This window comes from Grus americana, chromosome 1, assembly GCF_028858705.1.
Source record: "Grus americana isolate bGruAme1 chromosome 1, bGruAme1.mat, whole genome shotgun sequence".
NCBI classification, from domain to species: Eukaryota; Metazoa; Chordata; class Aves; order Gruiformes; family Gruidae; genus Grus; species Grus americana.
Window position 1 is genome coordinate 71,709,082 of NC_072852.1, and position 25,753 is coordinate 71,734,834.

General features: G+C 41.3%; 1 protein-coding gene across 5 annotated transcripts in view; it reads right to left on the bottom strand.

The window, feature by feature from the left end:
- The window catches only part of LMO3 (LIM domain only 3), a 61,175-nt gene that overhangs the window by 12,650 nt on the left and 22,772 nt on the right, over positions 1 to 25,753 (bottom strand). For all 5 annotated transcript variants that reach the window (XM_054813213.1, XM_054813212.1, XM_054813211.1 and 2 more), the window contains one exon: positions 795 to 920. In XM_054813213.1, coding sequence (XP_054669188.1) covers positions 795 to 920 — 126 coding nt within the window. The remainder of the gene's footprint in view (positions 1 to 794; positions 921 to 25,753) is intronic.

Below are 25,753 nucleotides of genomic sequence, written 5' to 3' on the forward strand. Positions count from 1 at the left end.
AATAGGTACATTAAGGAACGGACATAATTGGTTCTCTTATTTCCTAGACATTGTAGAAGTCACTGGCAAAGCTGCTAGCAGCTCTTGAGGAGTCGGAAAAGGAGGAATCTCTGACAGAATTTGGCCACCACCCTGAATGTAGTTGCTATAAGTTCGGCTGTATTCACCTCTGAAAAATTCAGTTGTTGCAATTTTACCATTTTTGACATTGGTTCTGCAACTGTACCGTATGGGTGATGCTTCAGAACAAAGCATCAGGTTTGGATCCTTGGGATTTTTATAACCTACAGTTAGGATACGGAAATAAAAATATGGCATACGAAGTCCAATGCTGCTACAGAGAAAACGGTGTGAACAACATCTTTTAAATTTAAATGATTACAGTTCTCGCAACAGGAAGAAACAACATGTACTTTAAAAGAAATACATGTGATAAAAATGAAGAATTAAAGTGAAATTAATGTAATAATGACAAATGGTACTGCTACGCTCTTCTGCAGAAAAGGATCTCAAAGTCCTTCATAAATATTGATTAATTAAACTTGACAGACAGCTTTTTGAAGGAGAGGAAGTAACATTATTCTTTTTTATTGATGTGGGATTTGAGGCACAAAAAGTTTTCTGGCCAAGGTCATGAAAGATGTTCTGTATCAGTCCCAGGAAAAGTAGCCAGGTCTTACTCTCAATCTTGGGTTTCCACTACTGGTAGATGTTTCCTCTTGACTTGAATGTGTGCCCGCACCAGTGCCGCATTAGCACTTAGCTTATGGAACAGACCCAAGAAATTCTCTTACCTCTGATTACAAAGTTGACATGCAAAACAGTCCAGGTGATAAACATTGTCCTTTGCTCTCATCACCATCTCAAAAGCAGGTATGAGCTTACTGCAGGCAGCACAGTTTCCTGTAACGCCAAATAACCTGGAGATACAGAAAGAAATATATTCCTGAAGATGCTTAACTGGAAAGAAAACCACACTTACTTTTTTTTTACCTTTTTTTTTTTTTTTTTCCCCAGCAGTTGCCCAGCCTTTGATTGACTTCCCAGTACACCTCCTGTTGGAAAGTCTGGTCTTTGGTGGCACAAGTCTGCCCAATTTACAATACAAAGGCATAGTCCTTTTTGCCAGAGAGTGCTTTATGAAGCAGTGACAGACTAATATTGCACCTATTGTGATGTTACTTTTTTCTGCAGGTTATACTGACCTTTCTTGATAAAAGAAACATCTTGTTAAACTAAACAAAGAAATAGTAAACACATTAGGGATGTTACATAACTGCGCAGACAGAGGTCAAGCTGTTTGCATATGCAGGAAAAAGTCTTCTGCTTGGATCCTGCCGTACAGACGAGAGTCACATAACCTTGGCTTTTGGTGCTATTTATTATTAAAACACACTTTAGCTAGAAAAGAAATAACACTTGAAAAAGCCAATATTCTTCGCATTTTTGACATCTAGTGCTAAAAGCTTTACCACTATTATTAAAAGAACATTTTATGAACAAGTCATTTAAATCGTCAGAAAGCATTAGCGGTTCATGCACCTTACAACCCTATACCATAGTTATTGCTATGATTATGTTATTCAGGTAGCACATTAAAGTAAATGAGGCTGTAAACTATATATAGTCACATCAGGAGTAGAAGTATAAAATACTGTAAGAACAATATGAAATGCTGGTTTTGCCAGACATCTATATAAATTTTTTTTTTTTAAATTCTCTTTGTTAAAGATTTTTCAATACTTTTCAAGTGGGTGTATTAAAAAAAAAATCAAACATGCATCCTTTTGTAACATAGAAGGATTATAATGAACAAGAAAAAATACGTTAGCTCTACATGGCAGCAATCTTTGAAACTAAGTTTATTTAAACTACTTAATAGTTGTGATGGATTATTAAAAGTAATGCTCTGCTTGTGTATAGCAGTTAATGCTGTTTTTAACTATGAAGCACACTAGATGAAAACGCCACATCTGCCAGTTTTCTTTTTTTCCTCAACATCAGGCTGACAGCAGAAAAATATAATGGCTCTCAAGGGAAACACCAAATTAAAAGCAGTTCTAAACTAATGAATTCAAAGGTGCTCTGTAGAAAATTCAGTTTGGTAACATAAAAATGAATGCAGTTTTTTAATCACATCCCTCCATTTTACTGAATTTCATGGGTTACCAACAAGCCTACTTAATTCTAAATCCTTTTACTTTCTGCTTCTACTTAAGGTGTGCTGCCTACATAATACATGCTTGTTTATTTTAAAGTTGCAACCTTTTTTCTCCTGCCTGAGATGCTGGTTACCGTGATCACTGGGAGAAGTGCTGGGACAAGGCCACCCTCATCAGCTCTTGTTAGAATGACTCCAGCCAACCTCCAGTTCTGTTAGCCTGATTACTAAAATTATGGGTTATTGAAACAAATTATAAGTATTCCCTTTGTAAGACATTCTGTTCCAGTTCCGTCTCCATCATGCACGGGTTTCGCCGAGGTTATCTAAATCTCACTCAGACTTTCATTCCTCATCTCTAAGGACGCAAGACTTAGCTGCCTTCTACAGTCGTCGGCTGGCTTTGCGGTAGAAAAGACTAAACCCCCCGACCAAAGGCCCAGCTCTGTCTTCCTTCACATCTACGTAGAAGATGATGGTGGTTTAGCTGTACGAGGAAAGCAGCTCAGGCTGCAAAAGGTACTGAGCACGGACTGTAGGTGCATGGTGCTGCTACTCTATACGGTTACAGTGAAAAGAAAGTCAGGCTTTAAGGCCCTAGGGCACCAACATTTAAGCACAAGCGTGAGGACAGTCCCGCTGAGCTCCAGCGCGGAGGGATCGGGCAGCACCTCGATGCTTAGGTGGTCTAGGTGCAACAACTGAGTACGTGCGAGGCAGCTCAGGGCCCTTGCTGGAGAGGGTGCTAGGGGCGGGCTGTGTCACCTTCCTCAGCCACGTCCTCTGCGCAGGGGTGTGCCTGGGCGCGTGAGAAAGTGGAAATCCATTACAGCTAGAATCGCAGTTTGCGTGTTGCGGAGCAGTGAAACAATTTGGGGTTGTCATTCGGCACTGCGAAGGATGGAGATTTACTGCGCCAGAGTCCACTATGTGCAGATTTGCACAGTCCTGAAATAAGAGACCCCCACAGAAGCTGCTTCAGCTAAGCACCAGATATATTAAAATTTTTCAATTACATAAAGGGAAGGAGGCCTTCCTCGCTGTTAGTTCTTCCCCACCACATACAAAACAAACATGTGAGATTTATATTAGCTATTGTTAATTTTGGATAAAGCTGTTTATATGAAGAACATAGTTTTCTCCCATTAATAATAATAATAAAAACCCCACAATGCCATTTTGAAATTCTGGACATAGTTTCCCCCAATTTCAATTGCTCTCGCTCCCTGAGCATTTATCAGCTACCTGATTAGAATTTGTTTCCACACAAACCATTGATCATCAGCCTATTACTAGGCAAATGACAGTTAATTACCCACTACATTAACCACTGGGACCTGAGACCTGCTTCTGCTGCCATCAGTCAACATGATAAATGTGGCAAGTTCAGTAATGCATGGCCAGCCCTGAGCTGCCTGCTATAGTGTGAACAACCCTCAATCTCACTTCCAGGCCCAGGAAAATCTATGGCAATCTGCATAATTACAAGCTCTGGGTTAATAACAGACAAATGATTTGTTGCATCTAAACAAAGTCCTTGGAATGGGCCTGGTCTCCTGTGGCTGCCCGGGCTGCTGTTGTGCCACCGGTGTGCTTCCCGCTACAACGTGCACAAAACAGATCTCCGACGCTGTATCCTTCCAATTTGTTGCCCTCCAATTTATGGATTCTGCATATGTGATTTTTAATCATTAAAGAACTCTTGAAGCAATATTATCTTAATTATTCTCTGCTGTAACCAGGGAATTAGGCTTCAGATAAAATTTTCTTCTTCTGTGCACTTTCCCTGCCTCGCTGGAGGCTCCATCAGTTTTCATCTACACCTGGACTCTGAAATTCTAATGATGAATTATTGCCCCTTTTCCTAAGAGGGCGAACCTTACAAGGGAACATTTTACTGAACTGTCAGCTCACAGACTGAGTGCGGAGATGCGGAAATCTGATCTAATTTACTGCAAAACGATGCATTTGTTAGACTTTCTCCTCAGTTTTGTCCAAGGATCAAGAGATCAGTCAGGAGCCACCTTCATGTACTCCTTTGCACGGCAGTATGTGCACTCCACTCTCCGTATGCCGTTTCGTTTTCCTCCCCTGTTCAAACTTGTTACACAAACAAGTTTCTAAAACATACGAATTTTACTACTGGAGAGAAGAAATAGTTTCCTGGCAGGCTCTTAGCTGGAGCTGATGCACTGAGCTATGGTCTCTTGCTTTGTCTGTTTTACCAAAAAAGCAGCAAGGATTTCATTTCTACATAGTGCTCACGGCTGCCTGGTATCATTCTGTGCTTTATTTACCATTTTCTCTGTGGTAAGAGAATGCTTAAACTCACTCCTTTCACATCTACTTACAGGTAGTTAAGACTATGCCCTAGCTACCTCAGCAGATGAGAAAACTGCTCCTTACTGATTTCATGTAGGAGGAAAGGATGAGAAAATTTAAAAGTTCAAGGATGCATCTCTCCTCTTGATATTCTGAATCAACATCTGAAATTTTATATTTATACCATATACACAACAACGGATATTAGGACAATCAGCCACAGCAAAAGCTTTCATTCTTAATGGATTTGACCGGTACAGCACATCCTGCACAGAGCTAAAAAATGAAAGACATGCAGAAGCCCTTCCACAAACAAACCCAAACCTGACATTTCCAGCAGCAAAAAGTGTGATTAAGCACCAAGCTATTGATTCTACTTTAGTAGGTTTACTAAACAGAAACCTGAAGGTTAAGTACTGAGAGATGAGAAAAGGGAGAAAGTTGGGAGGAGAAAGACGAGAAAAAGAGAGGAAAGGAAGAGCAGACAGATATGCAAAAGTGCCAAGACATTGACTAGACTGCACTACACTTACGAGCCATGTGCTTTCTAGAGGGATCCAATTTAACCACATTAACACCAATTTCCATCCACTCCTACAGATTTTGGGTGAGGTCCTGAGTAAGGAGGGGGACACTTGGTTCTCATCATTAGCTTAGAAATGCCCCGTCACACAACCGCACCGCTATGCAGAACCGCATGCGCGCTGAGATGAAACTGATTTGGGCCATGATTCCCTGACAAATTATGTGGGACTTTCACAAGATTTAGGATCTGATGTTGTTGGTTACGGCTGTTCCCACAAGCTTCCTCCTTTTTGCTATTCTTGTTTGACAACTGTCCTCTGTAAGATCCATTGATTTGCTACCAACGGCACTCTTTTGTCTACTTTCATTTTATATTAAAATGTAGCGGGATTTGCATAAGATGTCTGGGTTTCCAGTAGGAGTACAAAATGTCTGTTTGCACAATGGAAAACGAAGGAGAAAAAACATCTTGAGATTCAGGAATGACAAAGCAGACATTAAATGGAATTTCTCCTGTGGAGCAGTAATTACGGATAGTTTCACATGGTTTCAAATTATTTTTTCTCCTCATTCTCACTACTGGGTTAACTAGGTTCATTAGGGAAAAAATATATATGGGAGCTGAGTTCTAAACCTGCCTTCGCCACTAACTGAGTGGGTGACCCTGGCAACTCACTTAATTTTGGTCTCAATTTATTCGTTACACAGAGGTGAGACCTAATCTTCACATTGTAATATCCCTGCTAGATACTGTTTCTATAAAAAATTGAAATGCTACTTTCAAACCTCTGTTCTTCACAGTGCAAGAGGGATCAAAATAATACGCACACACTGTTTTAAATGTAATCAGACCTTTACTGAAATAGACAATCAGCTTTCTTCTCCTAGTAGGTTTGTGTATTATTCAGGATTTCAATTCAAGCTGTACGCACTGAAAGGCAGAATTTGGCCCTTAGCAAATATTTCAGACAGCATAACATGCTATTTGGAGAAGCATAAAACCACATAAAAGAATCTAAAAGTTAATGAGAGAGAGAAAAAATTATCTAAGGATCTAGATTACAAAGCGCATTGAAAAACGTAGTTTTAGAGAACACGTAATTTTTACATGCTGAGTATTATTTAGATGATTAGGTGGAGATTTCTTAGATGTTTCTAAGTGAATTAGGGACACGAGTACTACTGGCTTTAGTCTATATTCTCTTACTTCCCACAAGATATTTTTGAAAATTCTCCCTGTCAAATTGTACAGAAAAGGAAGCGGGTAAATTTGTCCCACATGCATTTTTATGAATGCCCGGAAAACTTATTTCACTCCCACCCATCCTCCGTTCCCCAAAACGGCTCTCTAAAAGCTCATTGCAAATGAAACATGCTTCCAGCCAAGGGGAGAGGAGAAGCTGTCCCACTTTGCCTACCGAAGGTAAACCACGCAAGCGCAGGAGAAACGAGAGCAGGGAGCACCCATTCACCCCTTCACCCGTCCGCTGACCTCCTGACTGTACTCACTGGCACCCAGCAAAAGTCTTCTGGTGACCCTGCTGGTATTAATTCTGGCCTAGTAATCAGCAGGGGCTGGTAAAACGGAGACTCCTTCGAAAGGAAGAAAGAAGGTGGGGAACAAACTGAACGCAGGAGAAAATGGCCACTTCTGAAACGGTTCTGGATTCTCTCCTGTATCCTCGTTGCTGCTTATACATCCTTCTCTATGTCTCTCTCTTTTAAAGTCTGTTCTTGACAAAACTGGGGTGTCAAAAGAGGGCAATGCAATGAAGTTGCAAACCGGGATGCTCAACAGATTGAAGCACTGAGCCTTCAAGTCTCCCCAGCTGCAGGTGAGGCAGCCAGATTTCCATGAGAGCTCAGCTCTCTGGGTGCTGAATTATTTTTGAAAATGTAAAATCACGAGTGTCATAAATGGGAGCAGTTAGATAACACGGTTTACATGCCTATCCAAATTAGCTTAAAACCTTGTCCCCGGTTTTAGATACTGCAAAAAAAGATGAAGAAAAAGAAAAGACAAACAAAACAGTCCAGTCAGGTTAAGTGTGTTAAGGCAGGCATTCAAACACGATTGCTGAAGCGTGCTTAAACGTCTGCTAAAATCAAAGGCCGATTCGGAGTTTGCCTTGTTTGGTAATGCTGTGAAAAGAGGGTTAGTTTTGCCAAACTAGAGCAGAGAAACCTTTTCACCTCAGTACCCTTCATTTTATTTTAAAAGCCAACTCAGACACTGAAGAATTAACTTGCCGTTGGAAGTACGCTGATATTCCTGTCGCTGTTTGTAAGGATACCCAGCGTGACGCTGGAAGCGCAGCACCCCTTTGCTGAGGGCGAGCTGCTGTACGTCTCTAGGGCCTCTGCTACTCAAACCTCAAGTCGGTAGCTGGATCGCGGGCAGATGGAAATGCGACGGTAAAGCACGGCTGTAGCCTCGCAGCACAGCGATGCACTACTTGCTGAGTGTGTTTTGCTTTCATGTTTAGCTAACCCGGGTATGTGAGTAATCCCATCTGGCTTCGGCTGGGCTGCGTGTGGCGTTTAGCACTCGTGTATCTGCAGCATGATCCGCACGCTGAAGACGGGAGGCACAAACCTCTCTCAGGTGAAGCTGCTCTTTCTCACATCGTTCTGCTGTATACAACTATCATAGAAGAAAATAATTGTATGTAATTTGAAGTCCAGTAGTTAATGCAGGGGTTTTTTTTCTGGTCTTTTTGCACCCGGGTTTTACATATTGTCCTCGTCACTGTGAATTGTAATTTAATGTAGCTGAGCCGTTCCCCTCAGCGCAGACTTCCAGTTTGTTCCATCTGTACAGAGCAAACTATTTGCCAAACTCTGTCCCGCGCCTGCTGAAGTTCGTGAAACAGAGCTTTTTTTCTCTGTAGACTGCATGAAAGAATTCTTTATGTAAAGTTAACATGGATGAATTCCATTTTCAAACACCTCAAAACCAGACATTCAAAACAAAATATAGATTTACTTCTATATCCCTCTCTAATTAGGTTATTTGTGTTCTGTGAAACAATCTAAGCTTTCATTTCAAGTATTACCAACCTTAATTTTGACTCAAAAAATTTGAAGCATGTCCAGACATAATTGATGTAATACCACTTTTCTAAATCTACAGTTTGAAAAAGCTCTGGGAGGTGGGAATTTTGTTGTTTGGTCAGTGGACTGTTAACTCTAAAGCCTAAATCAGACAACCTTAAAAACCCCTTGTTCATCTTAGGAGCAAATATAGCTACATCATTTATGTCATAGTCTGCTACCCTGTCCCTTCAGTCATGCAGTCAGATCATCAAACTTTTAGTTTAAACCTAAAATGAAATTTTAAGGAGTATTCTGGCCTAATTTACTATCTGCTTTTAATCAAGTTACAATTTTCTTTCATTTTAAATTTTCTTTAACCACTCTCATTGACGCAGATGAAAAGCAAGGATGATTGTTCACAGTGCACAATGATCTATGGCTGATATTGTAGAAATAAATTCAAGTTAAAAATGACCTCCCAATGCACTCAGGGCTCTGCTTTGCACCACCACTCATGCATCGTGACATCCTTAAACTTCTACCAGTAAAGTCAACATCAATATTACATCCATTTCTACAAAGCAACCATATAAACTTCATCTTTCTACACATGCTTTACTTTAAATCATGCATATAAATCCATCTACATGCACAGGCTGAATCTAAAAATTTGCAGATACTCAGCTGACTTATTTTCATTGCCAAACTCAAGCAACTTAAAAACAAATTTAATATGCCAACTCAAATATGAATAAGAATGCAATAACCCAAGCTGGTTCCCAGTCTGGGGGTAGATCTAACTGGCACAACATAGTGGTACAGTTGAGGGTCTGCTCAGTGCTGCGACTGTGTCTGTGTAGCACTCCACCGAGGCTAATTAGGTTCATGTCCCAGCTAACTAACTGCTTGCGTTGCCACTTAGATGTGTCTACACTGTTTCCAGATCCGTAAGCTAGTTTAGGGCTTTGTGCCATGTACTGCACGAGATGGATATCACTCAAGGCTGTGCCTGTACCTTCTGGTTGCGACAAAGCATTGCTGAGCCCCATTTGCCACCTGCCCTCCCTTCGCCTTAGCTGAAGGAATGATCTCAAAGACGGTTCAGCGATAACTCGAGGAGATTGTCGGAAACGGGCTGGAGGTGAGGGACTCTCAGGGATGACCTTCACTACGGCGCCTACACAAGAGTCGTGCTTGCCTGCCACATGGATGCTGCTCCATGCAGCAGCCATCTGTCCTTGTGGTAACACCATGCAACTGATGTCAGGTGGTGCAGATGACCTGCAGTCCCTCCTCGGAGGGAACCAGTGTCACCTGCAACATGGATGTGGGGAGTTTGTCGCTTGCCCTACAACTGCATATAGTTCCACATTGCTGCAGAGGACGTGGAACCCAACAGAGATGCTTCTAAGGTGCATTTCAGATTCACCCCTCCCCCTCAAAGTGCTAAACAGGGTAGGAGGGATCTAGGAAGAAAAGGACCTAAATGAACAAAAAGCCCCCTGATGAGCAGTGGCCAAGCTCTTACCATTTCCCAACTACTCTATCGTTTCTCCAGTGATGAAGGAGAAAAGGTCTAAGTGGTGCATATGGAATTTGCCCCTGGAGATGGGGGAAGGGAAGGAAATTAAGGTACAAATATATAATTAGCTGCCTAATGTGAGGGACATAAAACATAGGCATTTTTCATTTTGCCCCAGAGGTGACTGAGAATGTAGAACCTCTGGGTAAGAAATCAATGCACAGACTCTCAGGTAAATACATATTGAAATAGAAGTGGGGGGTAAGTTAATAGTTCTATGAGGTCATATAATAAAGTCTATAGTTCTTTCATCAGCGCTGTGAACAATGCAGTTACTGTGTTTCTCCCCTGGTGTAATAGCAAAGACGGTTGCTAGACTCTGAAAATAAATTATGCCATGCTTTATTAAATGGTAAACAGCTGTTCCAGCCACAATACAGCACATGCTAATTGAAGAATGCCTTAAGCAGTCCTATAATAAAAGGCTTTTAAGAGTTGGAGAGGAAAAAAAAGCCAGCATCATGACAGACTTACTATCATGGGTTCCCTTAGTTAAAATTCAACACATGGGTCATTCAAGGTGAGAAGTATATTCTGGGAGAAGATCTACAGTAATGAACATTTAAGAATCATTAGCAGGCTCTTTCATGCCATGATGCTGTAGGCAAAGACGTGCTTAGGTAGGAAGTACAGCCACAAGGTTCTCATCGTGTTTCCATGTCTTGTTTTGCTAGGACATATGTATCCAGGAATACAACAAATGTGCAGGGAGAATTGCTTTTTCCGAGGTGGTGATCCCCAGCTCAGAAACCTCACCGCTCGTGGGAATCACCCTGGAGATTTTGGCAGAGAGCGAGAGCTATGATGCGAGCTGTAAAAGAGCATACATATAACAGATAGAAGATGTTACTTTGCAATGTGAGCCCCAAACTGACAAGGTTTCCCAAGCAGGTGTATGGCTGTACCTCTGTGGAGCCCCAGCCCCTCATGCCAGCCTGGGTCTGTCGAGCTGAGGAGATGTGCTGTGCCCAGCGGCTATCAAAGGGGCTACTAGGAACGCCGAGGTACGGTCATATTTCTTTTTACATTAAGAAGTTCATGATGAAAGTCAGTAGGGAACGTGAGTCAATGTTTAGAGCAGGGAAAAGAAGTCTCCATCCCTTGTCTCTGCACTACCTTGCTAAGTGGCCTTGTGCAAATATCCCCCCTTTGCTCCTCAATTTTCCCATCTTTACTTTGCATTAAAAGGACAACAGGAAGCTTGGTGTGCAAAAGTCCCTTAAGAGCTCTGAATGATAGCTACTATGAAAAATATAAATGTATTTATAGCAGCTACTCACTGACATAAGCATTTGCCCAAGAATGACATTCAGATGCATGGTTCTCAGACTGCCAGACACCTGCTTTCTGGAAAATTGCTCGCAGAGCTAAACTAGATGTATGTGCATGTGCATGCGTGTAAGCATGTGTGTAAAATAAAAAATAGCAAAATAGTTCGACAGGAGAGAATAAGAAGCAAGAGAGTCATGTTTTCCCCACTATACCGCACAATAATTTCTTGTCCTGCATTTGGAATTTCTTCTTTCTATAAACCACTGTCAAGATGAGTGCTGCATGGTGAGCAAGAAGATTTTTTTTTAATGTTTGCAACAAGCAAAATGCTTAGAAATTAGGAAAAAGGTTGTGCGTCAATCCATTGGATGGCATGCAAATACTTCATTCTGCTCATACAAATCATGTGATGCACTTGCAAATTCATGCAACAAAGCGATGGTTTAATAGAACTGCTCTTCCTATAGAAATGGAAACAGGTAAAGTTTTCCTTCATTGGACTATGTGAGCATTTCCTTTATAAATAAAAGCCGCAGTATCTAAGGTATTTCCTTTGTTGTGTCACCTTTAGGACTTACTATTTGAAGTATTCCATTGAAATGGCTATGCTCTGTGCAGTGTTCAGAATTTTAAGTAAAACCTTAAACAGTTACAAATCAAAGCATCAGGGTACTTTGAAGAAGCACATACACTATATACATCGCATTCTGCATGCATATGCATTGCTGATATCTATATATCATCGACATGTTCACAAAAACATTACAGCTCTGGGAAAAAATATTTCAAGCAAAATATAAACATTAAAATGATGATTTAAAAATAATATAGTTTTCAAAACTCAGACTTCAGCATATTTAGGGCTGGTTCTATAAGTATGCTTTCAAAATATGTCAGATTCTGAGAAAATCGCCATGACATTTTTCTGGCATTAACTCAATATTCAATAAATATTGCACTAAAATAAGAAGATGCATTAATTAAATAATTACAAGTTATCGATTTTTCCTCTCATGTATTTTTGAAATTCTTTAGGTTTTAAGATTCTGATATTTTTACACCTGCATCTGGTTTTATGGTTTCTTCCCCACTCCCTGTGATTTTTGTTCCTCTTCTAAAAAGAATGCTTGAGGAAATTCTGTGGCAATGTCTCACTCAAATTTATAATTAATGTAGCAGAAAATTATATTTCTAATTAAATAAAACCGAGCATGAATTGAGGCAAATGCTAGAAGCATTATAAACATTATAAAGTTAGGAGAGGAACAAAATCGCAAACAATGAGCAGGTAATGTAACTGCATATATTAGAAACATCTCAATTATTACATCCACAAAGGCAGAACCTAAAAAGCTGCATTTCATAAGAAGGTGTCATGTTGACATATATTGCTCATTAAAAAAGGTGCCGTTTGTATATGGGTTACTGTTCTTCATATGCATGAATACTGGTAACACATTGTGGGAAAGGAAAGCCCTTGAGATTTTGTGTAGTTTGAATATTTAATGTAACAATAGTTCGCTCCCTAATAAAGAAAGGGAAGAAATTTGGGAGACGAGGACATAAATTTGCCTATTTATTATTTTACGCCGACTGCAGCTGGGTATCGGCACCCCCCGTATACCTCTCCAGATCCGCCCGTAAAATTAGTGACTGCTCACAGTGGCTGCTCTTTAACCAAAACCGCAGAGACTACAAATGAAAAGCTCCCCCCGCCCCCGCCACCGTCCCCTTTTTAAGCAGAAAATGCCAAGCGGTGTATGTAATATTCGTATATAATATATATACGTGTGTACTAACCTACTAGTTATCTCTGCTTACACGCCGGCTGTCAGGGAACTGTCAGCTGTGAAGGCGATAAGGTGGGCAGTTTAAAGAAGATACCGAAGCCTTAAGCTTCTTAATGTGCCACAAATCAATCCCATGAAAGCAAACAACTTGAAAAAGGGTTATATGTATTTAGGAAATCTCTCAGCTCCCCTCGCCTTCGCCTTCTCTGGAGCTCACGCTGGAGTTTTCTCACCCTAATGACCCCTGAAGCGGCCCGGAGGGATTGTGAAACAAGGCCGTTACAGGAGGCAGCTTGCTAATTGAGAAGTTGATCGGGGGGAGAGGGATCCTGCTTTACCGCGTTAAGTGTCCAAATCAAGCATGACTAGATTGACGTTGCCAAATCGCTGTCTGGAGGCCACTCCAAGCCAGGAGCAGCAGGGCTTTTCACACCTGATAGGCCCCCCGCTCTATCTACATCAAGTCGCATTAAGAAAGGGATGTATTACAGGAGCGGAGCCCGCGCCCCTTAAGAGCGCTGCCCGTGCCGGCTAATTGCTGCTCCCCAGCTTTCCTAAAAGTACCAAACGCGCCCCGGTGCCGGAGGCACGCGTTGCCGCTTCCCGTTTCACGGCCCACCTTCCTCTCCCCGCCAAAAAAAATCAGACGGGGCGTGCTCTGAGTTCGAGGGGAGCAATTAGAAGAATTAATTCTTTGTTCTGAGCTGAACGATTACGCACAAAACTGCTCTGGAAAGGAGAGCCTTCGGGGGCTACGTGCCACTGTTCAAAGCCGTGCTAACATGGGAGAGCTTTAGCCATGCTTCCGTCTCCAGCCGGGAACTCCCGAGAGCTGCGGCCGGCCTGTGGGACGGGGAGGGCACCAGCCTCCACCGGAGAGTGAGAGACACCCAGGCAGGGGGTCTCGGAGCACAAAGGACCATAAAACGGTGAACTCCCGGGGCTCCTCAATCACGGAGGGATGCCTAACTGTCTTTCACGCCCCTGAAAATCCACCTCATCAGCAGTTTGATCAAGGTGACACGGAGAGTCTGGGATTTAATCCCATCTAGGATTAAAACTCAACAGTTCCCACTCCACGGTCCCAGCCTGCATCTACTTTAAAAGAGAGCGGTTCTTATTTCCCCGTACCGTCAGGAGATGTGGCCACAGCGTGGTCAAGGCTGTCTTGTCAATTTATCTATTATTTATGTAGAGCAGGGGTCTTCCTGAACTGTACCGAGGTAAAATTTAAGCTGAGGAGGAAATACAGCAGGATGGGAGTAGTCAGCCACCGAAATTCAGTGGGGACAGTCACAGTCAAATACTTAGGGGGACATTTTAAAAGCTCGAGTACATTTTTCGTAAACAGCATACGTTGTTATATGATGATACGAAAGCATGCTCTATAGTAGGACCGTCAAATCCAGACTATTTCTCTTCATATACTACTTATGTAGATCTAAAAAAGGACTGCACAAAGTCAGGGTGTAGCACGATAACGTGACTTAGAGGAAAAAACATTGGAGAGAGACTACAAGGCATTGTATGGAGAATATTTCCTTATTTACTTTGAAATTTCTCTGAAAACCTGAGATAGCTTTTGTTTTTCAGAAAGAAAGAGAAAAAAACCCACACCAAACCCCGCATTTGCCACTTATTTGCATAAGCCCCTTTTTTCCCCTGAAACTTAGGGAACTTTCTGTGAAAAATACCTATCTATGGCTTTAATAAGGATTTTTTGATAAAAGTATGAAGAGGCAATAGTAGAGAAAAAAAAAATCTCAAAAGTATCAATAAAAATTATTACACAAGAAATGGCATTTAGCTGTAGGTCACGTATACTGTATACATTGTATTACACGCTGACTATCACATATTTTTATATGGGGGTCATCAAATTACACCTCTGGCATGACAACAGATAACTGCAGAGATCAGGATGAAATCCTCCTCCACCTGCAATATCCCTAACCCCAGCAAATCTTGAATAGCTCGGCAAAAGTTGGCTCGCTCTATTTTGCCACCCTTCCTCTGAAACTATTTCCCCCCGCGCCTGTTGCCAGGTCCCAGATATGTCACATTAAAACAGTGTGGCAAATCCAGTGTTCCCAGGCATCGCTCTGGAGTAGGGGAAATGGGAATTTCGTTTGGTTTCTACTGCCGTTACGACTCCGAGCCACTGAAGATGAGCTGATATTACAGCTTATCCCTCGCCTGCCTGTTGCGGCGGTCAGCAGCAGACAGCGTGGCAGGCACTGCTGCAAGCACAAGCTTAAGCGATGGGGAGAGATAAGAGCGCGGAAAAGTGTGAATGAAGCGATCCTGTTCCACCTAGGTGCGGGAGCAGGTAAATTTATTCTGCTCTGGATTATTTCTGTGATATTCCAGGGCTGCCTTGCTTGAGGGGTGATGCAAAGGAACAGGAGGCTGATGAAGTTAAGGAGGTGTGTTACTGCAATGGTTGGAGGGAGGGGGAGGAGGCAGTTTTGAATCGGTCGCACTATTTAGTGTACTCCACTCAGCACAGCAGCCCCTTTGCTCTCCCTGTTGCACTGCCTATTCGTGGCTAGCGCATACGTTTCTGGAAGAGAGTACACTCTGCCATGCAAGCAGCGGGGGGGTTCATTTTTAAAAACTAAAGTGCTGCTCAAATATAGACAAACGAGTGAGCAATGTGGGAGAAGGCACCCTTGGGAGGAGAGACATGGTTGGCTGTAGGCATTTTCATGCCCTTCCTTCAAAACTGAGGTCACCCTGAGTTTGTGAGTGCATCTCGCCCTCCTGGGGAAACATCCTTTGCCGCAGGAGCAGCAGAGCCCAGTCAGATCTGTCCCGGCACCTGTACCAGCTGCTGTTGCTCCAAAAGGTATCTGAAAAATATTTGACAGACATACACTCCCACACATCCCCACCCACCCATAACCTTAAAGCGAGCGAGAGGAGTCTGGCAACACTGTGGGAGTATTCTCTATTTTCCTGCACCTTTTGGAGGCCTTTGTGCTGGTGCAGAGAAGATTTTAGATACTGTCAAACCAAAAAGGAGCTACTACTGCTCCACGCCGTTGCTGGTGACTAGACTGAAGCACAGTTAAGCAGAGGATCACATCTTCTATATCCTTGCTCCAATATTGTAAACTACAAGTTCCAAAATAAAGCAACTAGGAAAATAGGAACTAGTAAAAATAACAGAGATGCCCGCCTCAGTCTTTTCAATCTTGTTTCTACCAGCAAAACACAGGCTATTAGATAAAATGCTAACCTGGATTGCAGATCTTTTGTTTCTTCCTCCTTACAACTGTTCACCCCTTTGTCTTCCTGTGTTTCTACCTCATTCTATTCCTTTTCCTTCATTCTTATTGCTGTTTCTTGTATTGTTACCTTTCTCTACTACCTCAGGTTTTTCCTTTGCTGCCAGGTCCATTCCTTGCTGTATATCCGTACTCGCTCTCACTTAATAGGATATATGTTTGTGCAGACCCTGACCCAGCTCATCATTGCACCCAGGTTTCAAGTCTCACCTTCCACTGGAGTTCACCTTTCTCCTAACTCCAGTTACATTTCAGAAATGAAACTTTTTGTAAACTGTTGTGAGGGGTTTTCAATGCTTCCAGTCAGCTAGTTACCACCATTTCTGAGGCTTTAAAGAAATATTTGGCATGGGCACCATGGCAAATTTAGGGCATCTTCCATTGATACATGGTCTACCCCACCTTTCCCATCACTTGTGAAGTTAGATGGGAAGAGTTTTCCCACAAATGTAAATGTACCTCTGTCAAGGCTAAATGTCTCCATGATCTGGACAAGACAGCCATATCGCTGGTGGGATTATCACGGCATCACAGAGTCCCACACATGTCCCTGGGCAGGGCTAACCGGAAAGAACGCGCAACCCCTGATAAGCAATAGCAGTTGACAACTGAGGTCACTCCCTCCAACTGCTACCTACAGCAAGGCAACAGGAAATCATGCTGCTACCACAGGAGCTTCTTGGTAGCTTAAGAGGTGAGTTCAAAGTCTCTACTAAGGACGATGCAATGGTAGATGAAGCAATGGAGGAGTCTTTCCCTCTCTTTATAGCCAGCTACTGGTTGTAAGAGCTGTAAGGGAGGGGATAAGGACAGAACCCCTTAGAAAGGAGCCCACCAAAAGCTTACTCAGGAATGCAGTAAGAATGGTTACAAGGAATATTATTGGTTATGTTTACTGTTGTAACCGGCTACCCTACTAGACCCAGTATACGCGTAAACCCAAGCAATACACAGCCAACTAGAGAAAGCCTGATCTGCACAATGCTTACCCCTGCACAGCATCGGTCATTCCTCATCTTTTGAATACAAAATTGTCATATAAGTTGACCTTAGGACTTTTGGGGTACTACTCGGGATTTTGAGAAAGAGACAGTCAAAATTCTCAGAGGTTTCCTATGTCCAAATTCTTTGGAAATCTAGCCCCGAGCTCTTCAGTTTGATGTGGTTCATTTTAGTATGAGAGGATAACTTGAGTTGATTTTGATTAAAAAAAATGAAAATTATCCTCCTTACAGACACGCACGTAAAGGGGAAAATAATAAGGCCAAAGCCCTTCATGCTACATTTTAATTGAAGCTGGAGAAGTATTAATCAGAGTGCAGGGAGACGTTTCAGAACAATCAGTTACAGCACCAGATATGAAGTTCACCCAGGGCCAGCTCCGCGCGGCAGGACAGACGGCGAGACGTACAAACGAATGCCATGGCAAGAGCACGCACGAGTCCTGCCTACCTGCTAGACCCAGCAGCCCACTAGCAGAGTACAGGTAGATGCGGTCCGTATGCAACCACCGCTCAGCAGGGTTTTTCTCACCTGCTGCCCCACACAAGCAAAGACCACTTTTTCTCCGTGACTCTGCCCAAAAATTCCATTAAGATATTTTCCCACTATTTTTTTACAAGTATTAAATTGACCTGAAATTATTGAGGAATTACTTGTACAGATAACGGCCCCAAATTCTGCAATGTATACCCCACATATCTGCTAGCAAACCCATAGGGGTAAGAGGTGCTATTTCCAACTGAACTGACGAAAAAACCTGCTAGCATAGAGAGAGTAATACTTCTAAACCCCATGTTTGTACAAATATGGGTTTTCCGCTCATGGGAGACTGTTTTATTATACCGATTCAGTATATTCCTATTAGGAGTATTTTGCCAATATTGCATGTCAATATTTCTAGACGTGCAAGTTTTCATAGTGTTGAATATTCCTTAGTTTTATGAGGAAAAGATTGCAGACTTCATAGAGATGAATCATATCCGCATTGATTTCCTGAATTGGACCATGTGTTACCACACTGTAAGAGTCTGTCTAGGAAAAAAAAAAAAAACAAAAAACAACTATGCAAAAATGTAACAAATGTCTGATACCAGGGACAAGTGCTTTTTTCCTCATGAAAAAGCCTGCTTGTTAACTAGCCTTTACTTAGCATTTTTTATTTTTATTTAGAGTGTTCCCACAGGCCTATTAAATTCCCCTACTCTTAAAAATAATTAAAGGGTATGTTAATTATCTAAGATATCTCAATTCATAGAGTATAAAATGTAGGAAGAAAAAACCCCAACATAGTCTGGAGTAATAATATGCAGCATATTGCAGTTACAGATATTTCTTGTAGATCATTGCTGTACAGTTCCATAGTCTTCCATATTTTCTATTTATTCCCAAAACAGATGCTTCTTTTCAGCTTATTTTGATTCCAAATGGTTGTCCAACAAAGAAGGGTTTCATATGTGACCAAATAATATTTTCATTTATTTACATAATCATGCCATCTATGAGCAGACATAAAATTCAAGAATCAATGAATACTTCTGAAAGTGCAGGACAGAAATTCACATTTACAGCTGAATTTGTTTCAACAGTGTAAATGGCTGGTTTATAATCACTGAATATTTGCAGACACCTCAACTAAAATGCTTCCTGGCACAGATATTGGTTGAAATTAATTATTGCACACTATCTTTAGAATGATGGGTTTTTTTTCTACCAAGAACTAAGCTTATGCATGGAAAACTATAGGTATCACTATCACGTCACCTTGATTTAAAAAAAAAAAAAAAAGATTTTATGTTGGATGAAAGAATTCAATTTAATTTTTTGTGATTTCTCCTATTTAATCAACTAATTGTACATAGGATAGAAACTGGAACACATCTGACTTACCTGTGAAATTCATCACCTACCAAGAACATTGGAAAAAGAAAGGCAAGAAGGAGAATCACAGATCAGGTTTATTATTAGTGTACTTATTGCTTTTATAGAAGGTGATCTAAACCCCACAGATCTGAATAGCAGGACAAAACCCCAGTTTTATTTCTAGGGTGATTTTCTTCCCCTGACAGCATCTGTAACATCGTTAAGTTTCAGTGAGAGACTATAGCATCTAAAGTTAGGCAACATTTTGGCTCCTCTTGCCCAACTCCTCCCCCTGAACTATTTCTTTTGGACAGGCTTAGGAGGAGGAGGAAAGCCATCTTCCAGAAGAGAGCGAGGTGCGGTAATAACCCTTTAAGTGACCGCTGACAGTGCTAAACAGACACGAGTCATTCTGTGAGTCCTTTCTTTTACGAAGCCGTGGCAGGAGTGACCACGCAGAAGTGTTGCGCCGGCCTCGTGCGCTGATGAGAGGCGGTGGAAGCGTTTCCCGGGGAGCCACAATTACAGCACCGATGGAAACGCACACCGGCCTCTGCGATATCACCTCCACACAAGTACTATCTGCTATATAAAATAGATTCACAGTAAGAGCTCCCTGTTTTATGAGGGGAAAAGCTTGTATTGCTATATCATATCACTACATCATAAGCATTTCTCCAATAAGTTGTATAAATTTTTAATCAAGCAAATACTCTTATTGAGCCCAGTAGGTTCGCTTGTACTAGGAAGATTTGCAGGACTGGCACCAAAAGAACAATAGTCATAATCCTCTTTCTCTCTTTTTCGTTTGCACGCGTGTATGTAGAGGAAGCGTATATCTACATTCTAGGAAAGAGAAAACATAAAACCACTTCTAAAATAGTTTTAATTTTTTTTTTTTTATTTTTCGGTGAGTGCACAACAGATCATCATCTTCCACCAGTTCTGTTCTTGTTATTAAACCATGGGTCTTCTCTAGTGACTTGCCTGGCACTACCAGACCTTCTGACAGAACCAGCTGTGTAGCCTTTTGCAATCCCTGCACTACTGCAGACACTACCATCATTTGCTACCTCTCCCGTGGAGGCACGGCGAGGGCCCCACACAGGTCTCAGCCACGCACTTGGCACTATTCAGGCACAGCACCATCACTGACAATTTGAAATCAAGGCACAGGACAATCACAGGTGAAAGCAACAAAAATAGGGAAAGCACAAGAAAGTGATTAAAAAAAAAAAATTCTTCTGATTGGGGTGGCAAGCACTGTGCAGAGCGCACCAGCAGTTTAATCGTATCTAAGATATGTAAGTTGCGGGGAGGTTTCTACAGCTATCTTCCATGGTGGTTCTTAACCAACCTCCACATTTTCGCCCTTCCAGCAGGTCCTTACTTTCTGGAAGTTAAAGATGTTGAAGTACGTCAGGGATGTACGTTCACATGTTCTCCTCAGCTGCTGGTTTCAAGTGCACGTCCAAGTTCACAGTGAATCCATTCACTACCTGGTTTTGCCCTCAGTTCTTATTTGGGCCGTTTTCCAACGCTCACCAGCAACCTTTCCCTGTGACAGAGTAGTTCAACAGCTGGCCAGATGTGAGACTGCTAGAAAGTTTAATTGCTACTTTTAGGGACTTTTCGTTTTAAGTCAGACAGGCGGCCTTCCCAGCTCAAGGAAGAGGAGGTAGCCATCAGTCTGTCATCTGTGGTTTTAAAGATGACTTCAGCGCAGGGCAAGTTCATTCTGAAACTGGCCACTAGGGGAAAAAGAGAAGGCCAACCTAGTGGAACAACATGTTTTTTATGCAATTTAGGCATTTTATCTGCATCGCAAAAGCGTGCTGTCTTATTGTCAGCTGAGCTCGAAACCTGTCCCGTCTACATTTTAGAAGAACGTTATGCACGTTCAAATCAATAGTTCCGTTTAATTTCTCTTTATTTGAGGTTTTTATATCAAAACATTGGTATTTTGTGATTATACTCTAATCAGTACTTCACTTACACTGATCACTACTAAAAAGGAAGTTCTTCATAAAGGGAAACAAATCACTACTCATCCAAATATGTATATTTTCTTAAAAAAACCCAACAAACTTTTTTTAAAAAATCTAAAAATTGTTTGCACAGTGTGCGTGTGAGAGAGAATAAAAAAACTACAATAAAAATTATACTGAAATACTGAGTAATTATAATGCAGAGTGCAACACCCACACACATTGCAAAAATCAGAACCTGCAAGTAAAATTGTCTACAAAACCAAAATTGGCTTTGTTGACTTTTATGGCCCTAATCTGCAAGAAATGTAAAAAGCAAATAAAGAAGAAAAGTATTAATAGCAAAAGAAAACTGGATTTGAGAGTTATGTTTGTAATAAACAAATCACTTGCAACAGAAATATTTCTTTAGCGTGCAGTACAACGTAAATTTGGCACTACCTCTTTCAAACCCTGTCGAAATCTTGTGTAAAGTGAATATGTACCTTCAATAATAATTTATTAACTTGAAGGTTTAACGAGTATTTAGGCCTTGATACCACAAAAATATGAGTGATGCCCACCCATTGCCATCACTTAATACAATTGTATATGTACAACCACCTCCAGGTTCAGAGTTCAGAATTCAGAAGTCTTCAAAGGACAACTTCTCTATGTGCCTTAAAGGGTACGTACGAGCTTGGAACACTTTCATGGGGGAGACGTGAACAATTAATTCATACCAACAGTAAATGTTATATTGTTGGCAATCTTCAGGAATATGACTGTGTTATTGGATAATTATTTCAGGGGTTTTTTTCATTGTGGTGAATATATGAGTCTTATCATCAGGGTGGTAAAATGTGCTTTTAGTAGAGGAAATGAGGCTATTCTATGAGGGAAGGAGAATAAGTGAGGAACAACAACAACAAAGACGAAACCTCTCATTACTTTGATGGGAAAAAAGTGACTTTCTTCCTGCACTACTATGACTATTTATTGTTTGTCATTTAATTGTACCTGATGATCAAACACAGTTAATGGAAAATATAGTATTTTCCTAGGTGATATCAGAGAATCTTCCTCATGTTTTTCCATTGAAAATAAGAAGCACCTGAATAACTCTTCACTTTTAAAAAAACAACTTAACATACATGTTCAATTGCACTTTCATTTAAATCCTTCAATTCCTGTCATCCCTGGGGAAGATTTTGGTTTGATGAACACAGAAATAGCATGACATTCTACAGGAATAAGGAGCAGTCCCGAAAAAAGACCCTACTTCCTATTTTAAGTGTAAAAACAAGTGGCCATATCTTCAAGAGAGCTGGCCCAGATTTTCCAAAAGTCTCCAAATAATGAGCTGGCCCCAGAGCACACCACCTGTTAAATCTGAAAGCTCTGTGTGCATTAATAACGTTTACCTAATTCGAAACCCACATTTTGTACAGCAAGGATACCCACTCTGGTGCCGCCTTTACTAGACCGCCCGTGTGGTCCAACATCACCACACATAACCCAAACCCAAACCCTGCTGGGGAGCGCTCTTTAAAGCTCCAAGGGCCCAGAGATGCCCATTTGTACACTTTACTGAATCTATCACTTACCAATATAAGGCTGTTTATCTTCTGCACAAGCCAAGTATTTTCTGTTTACCTTTTAGCGTCTGAGAAATTAAAGCTTCTTCACCAAGGAACACAAGTTGTGGTTTTGGTAATTAGTTGCACGAGGCGGATACAAAAAAAAATGGCTTGTCGGTGCCCCGTGGACTGACGCAAGGCATGAATTAGCAATTTGCAATTAGAAATTTGCAGTGAAGAAATGGGAAAGAGCAAATAAATTCTAGATCAAAATTAGTGACTAATAATTTGACCACTGTTAATTTAAAGCAAACATCTGACGATTTAACTGCACAAGGTTAGCCAGCCAAATACAATACAGTATCTGCTCACATCAGTAAATTGTTAATCTCAATATGCTTCTAAAACCAAAGAAAAATATGGAGGAATGCACAAACTGATTCACCATTCATTTTATGAAAAGCACTGGGTGTGCCTTGCATCCAAAAGCAACAATTTGTTACGCACTGTAGTGCTACAGCGCTCCACAGCATAAGTAACTGTTTAAAAATCTGAAGCATTTCTAAAACGTTTTACTTAAACATTTATGCAATAAAATCTTATTGAACTGTTGATTTTATTAATTTTTTACACACTAGAGACCAAGGGATGCAAGTTTGGTTTTTTTCTTTTCTCTTTTCTCCCTTTTTTTTTTAACTTTACCTACTACTAGCAAATAAACTATCTCTCGTTTTTAATAAAACGATGGCCTTGAGTTTTGGCCCCTTAATAGTAGCCTACATGGTCGACTACCCTTGGTGTTAAATTTTCTTAAATTGTATTTCTGTCAGTATATCATTTTTTTAAGCAATGGACCCTATAATAGCAAGCTCTGTTCTGTCAGGAGTATATTTTAACAGCATGACACAAGTATTTTTCACTACAGGAGACAAACAATGATATGTATTACATGCAGTAAACATTGCCTTCGGTACATAGGGTTCTCTTAGCATTCATCTGTCTAAAATTTCATTGTGTCCTGCACAGGGAAAAAACCCTGCCTCTCATTAACTATTGCCGAGGGCTGTAGGTTTGTAAAGTGCCAACAATGCATTGTGACATTTCTCACAAAACAAGGGCTTGATTGAATATTACAAGAACGGTAGAAACCCAGCAAGGTGGATTAGGGGATATTTTAATAGTAAAAACAAAATAACAAGCCTTTCAGTGGGCTGCTTAACTAACAATCTTGTAACAATTTTTTTTTTTTCCTTTAAACAAGCCCACTCTCCCCAAAACAAGCAGGAACAAGAACTTTATAAAATAAAGATGTTTTGCACTTAAAATAATAGGGTCCTGGCAAGACGAGAAGAAAAATGGCAATTTTTCTGTGTGAAGTGCACCCAACCCTGCAATTCTACAGCACGAGGACCGCAATGGCAGCAGTTCCGAAATTCACAGTAAATTTACATAGGGGCTGCAGTTCAGTAGTTACTCAGACTATTATAGTCCTTGGAAAAACAAGTTTTCTGGTGCTGATGCACATGAAGTCCCCTTTAGCTGCGAGGGACCACCTCCGAGAATCTCTCTTCTGTGACATCTTTGCCATACGTTATGTGGGCGTATACGACCTCATGCGAGCCATCTGCAGCAGGGTCAACATCTCTTTTTGTGAATCGGTAGGTTGGGAGTGGATTTATAAACAGCTCAACACTGGCACAATTCTCCTCCGATTTCAAAAATCAGCAGGAGCGTGGAGCACTTTTGGAAACCTCATTGGCTTTGCTGAACCCGAACGTGACTTTCATCCAGCACCCTAAACTACAAAAGCACTATAAGCAGGTAACGTGCAGAGAATTATTCATGAGAATAAAATCAATCAAGTATACAAAATTACTCAGATGCAAAAACGATGCATTATTTACTTGTTAATTGCTCCTTTAAAGAAATATGACTCTTTTTTCCCCTTTGGGATAGAATCATCATGGTGAGAAAAGAAAACAAGCAGGATTGACTTAATTTTTTAGAGAGTTTGGGTAACTTCACTGCTCCATAAAATGATCTTTTGTGGTAGGCAAATCTCTCCCAAGATCTTAGCTGTATCTACTATAAAAACCAGCACGGGACATTTTCTGAGTCTCGAGGGAACAGACACCTTGGGCGGCAAGACAGAAATAATGCAGTCCGAGATCCAAATTTAAGGCAAAACTTCCTCCCTCAAAACAAGAAAAGCCTTTTTAGCTTCTGAGAATTAGCGGAAAGGGATTATCACAAACACTGATTTAAAGTAAGCCAAAAATATCTTGGTTAGATCTTCTGGGCCCAAAGCAGAGAGGACTGCAGCACAAGGTAAAGCAGCAGTCTGTATACAGAGGGTAAGGTTAAAGCAAACAACGATGGAGCCGAGTAGGGGCAGAGAGAAAAGGGGAAGCAAATATCTTTTTAAAAAGTGACAAGACTTCTTAAAAGGCTGTTACAGAAATTACGAGGGACTTCTACTTCCTGGGAATATTTTAAGTTAAAGTGCTGGCATACAAAACGTCCAGCAGATCGATCAGGAGAAGCGGATACACAACTCTCTATCCTAGGCACATAGTCCATTTTGCATCTGATAACTGTTGGCTGTTGTCAGGGTTGTATAATGGGGGGGGGGGGTTTAAAGGAAGAGAAATTTACAGCTGTTTCACAGAGACAGAGAAGAGATCATTTGCTCTACATAGCCTTCAAAAAGAAATATAGAGAGTAGCTGGCAGTGGTAAATGCTGAGTTTCCTTGCCAAAGCCTGTAGCCTTATGAGATTCTCTATGCATCTCCTCAGCAGAGCTGAAGAAGGTTTGGCTGGAACAAAATTGCTTCTCACCAGCAACATCTGCTACAAGATCTTGAGATCTCTGTCATAACAAAGCCTGTTTGCAGATTCCTGCCCTCCTGTAGGTACCGAGTGCCAGATGAAGGGGCTGGAACATGATAAATGGGCTCTGCAGGCCCTGCATCCAACCGAGGAGGAATTGCCGGGTGAATGGGGGAACGCGACCATAAACTCCCTTCCAAGGGCCCATCCTACAAACTCTGCTTTGGCAGAACCAAAGGAGGGTTCACAGCAGATGTTCTGGATAGACCTGTCAACATTACGCTGAGCTCCTTTGGCAGCTGAAGCAGCGCTGGGCTGTAAGGCTACAAAAATAACTTCAAGGATCTTAGGTTGAAATTTTGGCACTAGATAGGATCACAATTGCTGGCCTTTTAACTGTTTCCTGAATAGTCTGTCTGGCTTCCAGGAGGACCTCAGCAGCTTCCCACCAGGGCTTCCCTCACCCTGGAACTGGTATAACTGAAAAACCTAGGCTGGGAATGAACGGAAAGGACACGGAGCAGAACAGTACAGGG